The 10,313-nt window shown below is 35.8% G+C and overlaps 1 protein-coding gene across 1 annotated transcript; it reads right to left on the minus strand.

Moving 5' to 3' along the window:
* Nucleotides 1-5,352: 5,352 nt before the first annotated feature.
* Nucleotides 5,353-8,246, minus strand: LOC306857730 (palmitoyltransferase ZDHHC4-like; the record flags this gene model as incomplete). Its single annotated transcript, XM_079397845.1, is given in 8 exon segments — nucleotides 5,353-5,643; nucleotides 5,749-5,832; nucleotides 5,834-5,994; nucleotides 6,837-6,962; nucleotides 7,043-7,221; nucleotides 7,724-7,797; nucleotides 7,875-8,022; nucleotides 8,191-8,246. Coding segments are annotated over 7 exon segments (1,038 nt in total). The 5' UTR covers nucleotides 7,998-8,022; nucleotides 8,191-8,246.
* Nucleotides 8,247-10,313: the final 2,067 nt, after the last annotated feature.

The raw sequence follows: 10,313 nt of genomic DNA on the forward strand, positions 1-10,313 counted from the left end.
TATAATCATTAATAATTATATACCATTTAATGTTGATCAATATTAATCCAAAATGTGTTTATATATTATAAAATTTTAAAGTTTATCTTTTGAACATGACTATTTTTCTAACATTAAAAAGATTAATAAATGCTTTAAAAAAATTGTTCTTTGTTAGTTCATACTATCCTGGAAGAATTAACATGCTGTAAAAATATATTTTTCATTGTTAGTTCAGTTAATTAATGCATTTCCTAATGTTAAGAAATGAGACCTTATTATAAAGTGTTATAAAAATCTTTAATGATTCATAAGCATTTTTTTAAGATTTTAAAAAACAGACCCTCTCTCTCTCTTTCTCTCTCTCACCCACTGCCTCAATCCACACAGTCACTGACAGCCCACCCCACCCCCACCCCTCAATCAGAGGCAGACTGGCAGGAGCTCTCACTCAGCAGTTTAATAACTCTCTGATAGTTTTTTAATTTTCTGCTCTCCATAGTGTATTGTAAATTCATGAATTAATCACATATCCTCAGACTGTCTTGTTCTGTGTATGTGCATGTAATTTTTTATGAAGTGTTTGGAAGCTGCTCTTAAAAGATAAAAAAAAAAAAAAAAATCTATTTTTTACAGTAACTTTAATAAATTGCCATTAAATCATCGTTCAAGATATCCTAAATCCGTCCGCAATTTAGCATCTTCAGTATTTTGGCATCATGATAAAAAATGTTTGGTGTGATTTCCGTGTTTCTGCTTGGAGGAGTATGAATTTGTTTACAGCCTGTTTTAAAAAAAAACCCACTTTAAAATAAATATAGCCGACTTCCTGTTGGTCGTAGCTAATGACTGTAAATTAGAAAGTTGTCCGGATTAATAAGAACAATTTATGTACCGAGTTTGGTGTCTGTAGCTAAAACTAACCCCCCCATTTTTGACAAAAGGTGGCGCTATAGAGTGCCTCTTCCACGCCCGTTTATGAGCTTTTTCCAGTGTCTAACTATCATTAATACTGATATGTGTGTTGAGTTTCATGACATTCTAAACATGTTATCTGCCTCAAAATCACCAGAAACGAATTTTCAACTTTGACACGTTGCCATGGCAACATAATTTTAGATATCAATATTCCCTTCACAGTTTTACATCGGCCGTGTTTTGACATTATTCTGGTGAAGTTTGAAGCAAATCGAGTAAAAATAAGATGCTGAATTCAAAGCATTTTGAAAATGACACACTTCCTGCAGCCAGTTGGTGGCGCTATAACTTTCAGTCATAATAGTCACATCTATCCGATCGGCATCACACAACGAACAAATCACTGAAGTTTGATCTACATCATACAATGTATGTGGACGTTATTAGGCATTTCCTGGGTCTCATTTTTCGCCATAACTTCATCGCCTCGCCACGGGCAAACCGTTCGACATATCAAAAATATCTTCGCAATTTAGCGTCCCCAATGTCTTGAGATCATGTTCACCGAGTTTGGTGGCAATCGTATGGAAATCCTCAGAGGAGTATATCAAATTCCAGAGCATGCGCTTTTTAAACAGCCCTGAATAGCTGACTTCCTGTTGGGCGGAGCCTAAGACATGCTGCGCGGAAGTTGTTCAGCTCAATGAGTTCTATATGTGTACCGAGTTTCATATGAATACGTGCAAGTATGTGTGAGCTATACATCAAGCTTTCTGACAATCTTCCAGGGGGCGCCGTAGAGCCCCTGTGCCACGCCCGGGTCCCAGCGTCTGTGGCGTCCTAATGGCCGCAGGTTCCAATGTGCGTGCCAATTTTCAAGAGTTTTCGGGCACGTTAAGGCCCCCAAAAGTACCCGGATAGTCGAAATAAAAAATAATAAAAAAAATAATAATCCTTAGAAGAACAATAGGGCCCTGCGCCTTACTGGCTTGGGCCCTAATAATAATCCTTAGAAGAACAATAGGGCCCTGCGCCTTACTGGCTTGGGCCCTAATAAATATAGCTGCGAGCAGCGATGACGGGCCCAAGCCGCCAGTGCATACGCCACCCCGGTGGCATCGAAAAACGGTGCCCAGCGAGCACACACAATACAGTAACCCTCTGGCAGTTTGGTTTTAAGGGATACGGCAATTAAAGGGTTAATCCAAACCATCAACTCTGTGAAACACAGACACACAGAACAACATATAAAACTTTAAATTCTGTCAAAATATATTTTTCATTGGTAGTTGATGTTAGTTAATGCATTTACTAATGTTAACAAATGAGAAATTATTAGTTACCAAAGCTTTTAATGATTTATAAGAATTTTTTAATGATTTATTTTTCCATTAACAAACATGAATAATTTTTACTAACACAAATAAATAAAGTAAAAAATATATTGTTAATATTTAATGTTATTTGTGAATTAACCAATGTTAAAAAACAACATTATTTAACTGTTGTTAATTTACATCATTAATAATTATATACCATTTAATGGTGATCAATATTAAAAAAATTTAAAGTTTTATCTTTTGAGCATGACTATTTTTCTAATATTAAAAATATTTTGTTCATTGTTAGTTCATTGTAAGTTCATACTATCAATGAAGAATTAACATGCTGTAAAAAATATATTTTTCATTGTTAGTTCATGTTAATTAATGCATTCCCTACTGTTAACAAATGAGACTTCATTATAAAGTGTTATCAAAACCTGTAATGCTTTATAAGCATTTTTTAAGGATTTTATTGAGAAGTTTAAACAGACTCACTCTCTCTCTCTCTCTCTCTCTCTCTCTCTCTCTCTCTCTATCTATCTCTCTCTCTCTCCCCCTCCACACTCACTGAACTCACACAGTCAGTCACCCACCCAGTCACCTACCGCACACATTAGAAGTACAGTGACAGGAGATCTCTAAGTTTTAAATTTTTCTCCTAAGCATAGTGTATTGTAAATTCATGAAATTAAGCACATATCCTTACACTGTATTGTTCTGTGTATGTAATTTTTTATGAAGTGTTTGGAAGCTGCTCTTAAAAGATAAAAAAAAAAGTTTTCTCTTTTTTCTGTAACTTTAATAAATTGCCATTAAATCATCGTTCAAGATATCCTAAATCCGTCCGCAATTTAGCATCTTCAGTATTTTGGCATCATAAGAAAAAATGTTTGGTGTGATTTACGTGTTTCTGTTTGGAGGAGTATGAATTTGTTTACAGCCTGTTTAAAAACAAAACCCACATTAAAATAAATATAGCCGACTTCCTGTTGGTCGTAGCTAATGACTGTAAATTAGAAAGTTGTCCGGATTAATAAGAACAATTTATGTACCGAGTTTGGTGTCTGTAGCTATCATTATATATATATAAACATTAATAATTATATACCATTTAATGTTGATCAATATTAATTCCAAGATGTGTTAATATATTATTACATTTTAAAGTTTATCTTTTGAACATGACTATTTTTCTAACATTAAAAAGATTAATAAATGCTTTAAAAAAATTGTTCTTTGTTAGTTCATACTATCATGGAAGAATTAACATGCTGTAAAAATATATTTTTCATTGTTAGTTCACGTTAATTAATGCATTTCCTAATGTTAAGAATTGAGACCTTATTTAATGATTTATAAGCATTTTTTAAAGATTTTAAAAAACAGACCCTCTCTCTCTTTCTCTCTCTCACCCAGCTCCTCAATCCACACAGTCACTCACACAGTCACTCACACCCCACCCCACCCCACCCCTCACTCAGCTGCAGGCTGACAGGGATCTCTCACTCAGAAGCAGTCTAAGAGCTCTCTGATAGTTTTTAAATTTTCTCCTAAGCATAGTGTATTGTAAATTCATGAAATTAATCACATATCCTCAGACTGTATTGTTCTGTGTATGTAATTTTTTATGAAGTGTTTGGAAGCTGCTCTTAAAAGATAAAAAAAAATAAAAATTATCTTTTTTACTGTAACTTTAATAAATTGCCATTAAATCATCGTTCAAGATATCCTAAATCCGTCCGCAATTTAGCATCTTCAGTATTTTGGCATCATGATAAAAAATGTTTGGTGTGATTTCCGTGTTTCTGCTTGGAGGAGTATTAATTTGTTTACAGCCCGTTTTTAAAAAAAACCCACATTAAAATAAATATAGCCGACTTCCTGTTGGTCGTAGCTAATGACTGTAAATTAGAAAATTGTCCGGATTAATAAGAACAATTTATGTACCGAGTTTGGTGTCTGTAGCTAAAACTAACCCCCTCATTTTTGACAAAAGGTGGCGCTATAGAGTGTCTCTTCCACGCCCGTTTATGAGCTTTTTCCAGTGTCTAACTATCATTAATACTGATATGTGTGTTGAGTTTCATGACATTCTAAACATGTTATCTGCCTCAAAATCACCAGAAACGAATTTTCAACTTTGACACGTTGCCATGGCAACATAATTTTAGATATCAATATTCCCTTCACAGTTTTACATCGGCCGTGTTTTGACATTATTCTGGTGAAGTTTGAAGCAAATCGAGGTAAAAGAAGATGCTGAATTCAAAGCATTTTGAAAACGACACACTTCCTGCAGCCAGTTGGTGGCGCTATAACTTTCAGTCATAATAGTCACATCTATCCGATCGGCATCATACAACGAACAAATCACTGAAGTTTTATATACATCATACAATGTATGTGGACGTTATTAGGCATTTCCTGGGTCTCATTTTTCGCCATAACTTCATCGCCTCGCCACGGGCAAACCGTTCGACATATCAAAAATATCTTCGCAATTTAGCGTCCCCAATGTCTTGAGATCATGTTCACCTAGTTTGGTGGCAATCGTATGGAAATCCTCAGAGGAGTATATCAAATTCCAGAGCATGCGCTTTTTAAACAGCCCTGAATAGCCGACTTCCTGTTGGGCGGAGCCTATGACATGCTGCGCGGAAGTTGTTCGGCTCAATGAGTTCTATATGTGTACCGAGTTTCATATGAATACGTGCAAGTATGTGTGAGCTATACATCAAGCTTTCTGACAATTTTCCAGGGGGCGCCGTAGAGCCCCTGTGCCACGCCCGGGTCCCAGCCTCAGCGGCGTCCTAATGGCCGCAGGTTCCAACGTGCGTGCCAATTTTCGAGAGTTTTCGGGCACGTTAAGGCCCCCAAAAGTGCCCGGATGATTGAAATAAATAAAAAAAAAAAAAAAAAAAAAAAAAAAAAAAAAAAATAATCCTTAGAAGAACAATAGGGCCCTGCGCCTTACTGGCTTGGGCCCTAATAATCCTTAGAAGAACAATAGGGCCCTGCGCCTTACTGGCTTGGGCCCTAACTACATAAAAAAAAATCAGAGAAAACAAAAAGAGACACCATATAGAGACTCAAATAGACAGTTAAAAATAAGTACAATACTGCACTCTCTCTAGTTTTCTTTTTTCTGAACAGGACATAAGGGCCAAAAGATTTCCCCAAGGTTTTTGAGGATTCCCCTGTGATAGAAACCTCTAAATGGATTGTATGAGGTCCGGCAGTTATGTGCGGAGTATGGATGGCAATGCTGGCAGTTGTGACCTTTTCCTTTAAACCACTCATTGGAGGTTTGATTTATCAAAGCCAAATACATGTGAAACATGAAATAACCCGCCAAGAGGAAAAAGACAAATACCAAGAAGCCCAGCATGAAGACGATCCTTGGAAATGTCAGAAAGAGATGCTGTAACAAGAAATGCAATGGAAAATAATTATTAGAGAGACAATTAATGTACCAAAGCAAAATTACTCGTTTTACTTGACCATTTCTGTGGTAAGTTATTATTACCTGGATGATAAAGAACGGTCCAGCGGGCTGTTGCTCACCCTGCTCGTCAATGTAGTGAGCATGCAGGAGTCCAGTTCGTAGAACAAGCTTGTAGTAGCATGTCTGCTGTAAGCACTGCAATATCGCCTGCCATGGCGCACACACTCAGAAGGTACAGAAGGAAGTATCTGGTGTTCTGGGCACCGATGCAGTTATTCACCCACACACAATGATGGTCGAATCTCTGGACACATCGTTTGCAAACCCCTGTACAAATTAGATCATTAGCATTTGTTGCATAATGTGGGGGAAATAAATAAATAAATAAATGCCACTTACACTAATGGTGCAATGGGCCATTATTAATAATTTTAATAATATTATGAATTATAATAATAATAGCTTGTTTCGCTCATATTATTGCTTCTTTTTTGTTTTTAAACTAAGGGACAAAGGAAATTAGTTTGTGATTAACAACAATGCCACTTAACAGAAAATTATTTAGTTTATGTGATATAAAATGGGTTTTAGTAATAGCTGGTTCACAGCTGTAATTAGTAGCGAAACATTTCTATTAGGATACCTTTACCAGTTACCAAAAAAATTTAAAAATCATGAAATTTATGGGTTAAAAAATATGGCAGCAATGTTTTGAGCTTTACAAATTAACTTAATTAAATCATCATATGTTTATATCATCGTACAAAAATGAGTTTTGTACCTTTAATAATTTTAAAAAAGTGGTAGAGAGAAAGCCACATGACGGCTATATTGCAAGCAGCTTTTCCACAAACTAAGAGAAATAACAATACCAAGGGCACAGCGTCATACACATGAATACAAAGTAACACGCAACACTAAAATAATGAAATAAACATTAATTTAACAACATACATCGTAAAACAAAATACTTATGTACATAACTGATTAAAAAACGGAGAAGAAACAACTTATAAAATGAAAACCATGTCAATGTATGGGTTTTCACTGTAGATTATACAATGACTTGATCTTTTTCACTTCCGGAAATTGTACATTCAACAGTATTTTACTGTAAAGTTACATGAAATGTAATCTGATGTTTAAAGGATGGATAAACCTATACTTACTACAGTGTTTGGATCGTGCAGGTTTGACCAGCTGACAGGTTGAACACTTGACTCCCTGCTGGAACAGTTTTTCATCATACTGATAGACCTTCAGTTGTGCAGTATGGTTTGCCTTTGTTAATGTGCCTTTAAAAGAAAACTCAAATTAAATGTACAGATATTTGATTTATTTTTAATGGAAATGGGACAGTTGTTCATTTGCGAACCTGGGTCTCTGCTACAACACAGGTAGAACAGATACGACTTCACTGCAAGGAGAACGTAAGGAATGCACAAACTGATTGAACTTGTGCCCATGTCCAAACAGAAGCCAAAGACCTCATAGGAGAATTCTCCATACACAATCACTTCAAGTAACAGGTGCAAGTAAAGGAAGAAGTTGTTCCTGATTTGAAAAATGAACAGACATAGGATTAGAGGAAATATACGTGACAGTTTGATGTTCAGGGAACACATATAAAATGTATACCTTGAATACACTGCATTCTCTAAATAGATGTATGTCACTTTGGATCAAAATTTCCGCCAAATGCATGCATGTAAAAATTCCTTAAATGTGTCAAGTAGATATATAACAGACATTTTTTTTATTATTATTATTTTATACGTTTATTTAACAAGGAAGGACAGTGCACATAAACATTATTATAAGTAATAATGTAAACTCTATTATAAGTAATAGAGTCAGTTATGTAGTCTTCTAAATATGTTTAATATACACTACCATTCAAAGGTTTGGGGTCAGTAAGGGGTTAATGGGGGTTAATTTTTAAATACATTAATACTTTTATTCTGCAACGACGCATTAAATTGATCAAAAGTGAATTTTACACAGCTACAAAATTAAATAAATGCTATTCTAATGAATTTTCTATTCATCAAAGTACCTTTGATGGAACAGCCTGTGCGTAGTTCTGTAGCAAATGCTTTGGAGACATTGTGGGATCCATAGAGAGACAATCTAAAAGAAAACATGATACAAGTTCTATTTTAAACAACAAAAGAAATCATTTTTCAAGTTTGCAGGAGTTTACTTACCCCTGTGAACTTGTCCAAAAGCAGACCGAGAGGAGTCTGCTGATGTCCTGAATACTTACAAACCAGAGCAATGCAGGTGAGCACCACCGCCACATATACACCAAACAGAGTGAGGAAGTCCATTTGCCATTACCTGAGCAGCACAGCACTGTGAGGGAGTAATTCATTTCACTTATTACACGTAGTAACATGTAAAATATCTATTTATGTAATAAAACCACACTGTGCTTAAGATTTGTATTTTTTTAAACAATGCTGGACATACATTTGCACTAAAGAAAGAGGCAAGCAAAGGAGTTTATTAACCTTTATTCACCTGAACACTATTCTCACATCTTTTTCCCTGTAGACCATGCTGTGGTGAAGTAGACACTGTTGCTCCTCACAAAACAAAAAAACCTGTTCTGTCAAAACATACAAACTTGCCTTATCAAATAAGTAGATATGTAATTATATAATTTTACATACAGTTATTTAAAAGTTGTACACTACTGAATTCTGGGAATAAACTACCAGCAGATACTTTTTCAGCTGTAAACAATCCCAAAGCGGATATGGCAACACTGATACGGAACGTAGCCTACTCACTAAAACTGTGCTGTCAAAGTAAAAGTCCCAGCCTTTTTTTTTTATTCTTTAACCCCCCCCCCCCCCCCCCTTTTTTTTTCTGGCTCTCTATTTTGAGGTCATTCCATCTTTCAGTATAGACTTTACATTGCTTATTCCTATTTTAAATAAATTAGGATTTAATTTTCTTTTTTGGGGGGGGGGGGGGTTATTATATTAATATTTGGATAATAAATATTAAAATGCAGCATGCAATATTGGTCTGCTAGCATACCAACTTTATGATTACAATACAGCCTTTATTTTTTATTTTATTCTGAACTTCAGTTTGTCCACAAGTTTATTTGTCCATCAAAAACTTTGAATTATTTTACAATTTTCGTCATTCATTACAGAAGCAGGTGGTTGATAATGTTAAGTGCACTTGTTTTCAGTTCAGGTTTGCCATAGCCTTCTAACTGTTGCCCCTTACAGTTATCATGTTACAGACCTGCACATTCACTACAGTGGTGATGCCTCAAATGAAAGGGATACCACTAAAGCCTTTCGAGAATACTCCACCAAGCAAAGGAAGCAGGTATTCCCTTTTAAAGTATGCGTGCATTTGTAAATATATGAACAATATCTTCATGAATATAAACAACGTGTTCTATGTGTTTTTAAAGTCGGTCTTAATTGCACTTTTGGTTGTACATCATTAACATACTTGGAGCTAACACAAATCATGAAGGATGTACACTGCTATTATTTTTGGATGTTTAAATTTCAGTTACCAAACTTCATTTTTAATGTTTATGGACTGTACTGTAATATCTAAGTTATTCTGTTTTGTAATATGTTAAATTATGTCTAATTTATTTCTGCATTTATAAAAGACAGAGGTCTTTATTATTTCAAAATAATAAAAAGAGCATAGAGTCCTTACAGTCATTGCAAAATGAAACAAAAAATACTGTTTTATTGCAATACAGTCATATTTTTCTACATACACAACCACTTTTACGTTGTATTGGTAAGTTGAGATGTTGATTGAGGAACAGTGTGTTTGAAGATACAAGCATTGGCTCTAAATAATTCAGTTAGCTCTGTATAGCTTGTCTTTGCTTCAGTCCTTTACATAATACCTCTATTACGTTTTACTGCTAGTTATACTGTTTCCCCATTCAGATTGTAGCCTTGAAAGTGAAACTGTGCTACACTTTGTCATGTGTTTATACTGTGACTTGGTCATATTTATTATCTGCCTGGGCCAGTACTCAAAAAAAAAAAAAAAAAAATACTTTGGAAGCCCCCGCTTTGCACCTGAGCTGCATGTCAGCTCACTCAGTAAATTAATCTTTCCTCCCAAATTCCCCCCAGATACATGACAGCATGTGTCCTTCCATGTGGCACGAGAGATCTCGAGATGCAGCATTTAATCTGTCTAATCCAGAGCAAGAGCTTTAATAGCACTGCTCCTGTTCAAAGATGTGTGACTGCGCTCTTCAGTGCATTCAGACGTTCTAATTATCCACCATCATCCTGACGGATCCCCAAGCTGAAACTGGGCTACTTTTTGTCCCTTGGAGAGACAGCTCGAAGAGAGAGTATGGGAAGGAGGTATTTATAGAGAAATGGGGCCTCACTTTACCCTTTTTGGAGAGAGAATCATTAAGGAGCTGTGCTAGGTGTCCCAGTTTCTTGATTTGAGCTCTGCAGGCAGGACTAGCAAGGCTCACCAGAGATGCAGAGTCAACTCATCGACAACATCACTCTGGCACTCGATGCAGTGTCACCCTTTTTTTAAGTGGCAGTGCTCTGCATGCCACACGACGATGGGGGGCATTCGAAAGGCGTTTCCCCTGAAGCGTGGTGCGGTGCAGTAAGAGTATC

Source organism: Barbus barbus (genome assembly GCF_936440315.1).
Source record: "Barbus barbus genome assembly, chromosome: 38".
In the NCBI taxonomy this organism is placed as follows: domain Eukaryota; kingdom Metazoa; phylum Chordata; class Actinopteri; order Cypriniformes; family Cyprinidae; genus Barbus; species Barbus barbus.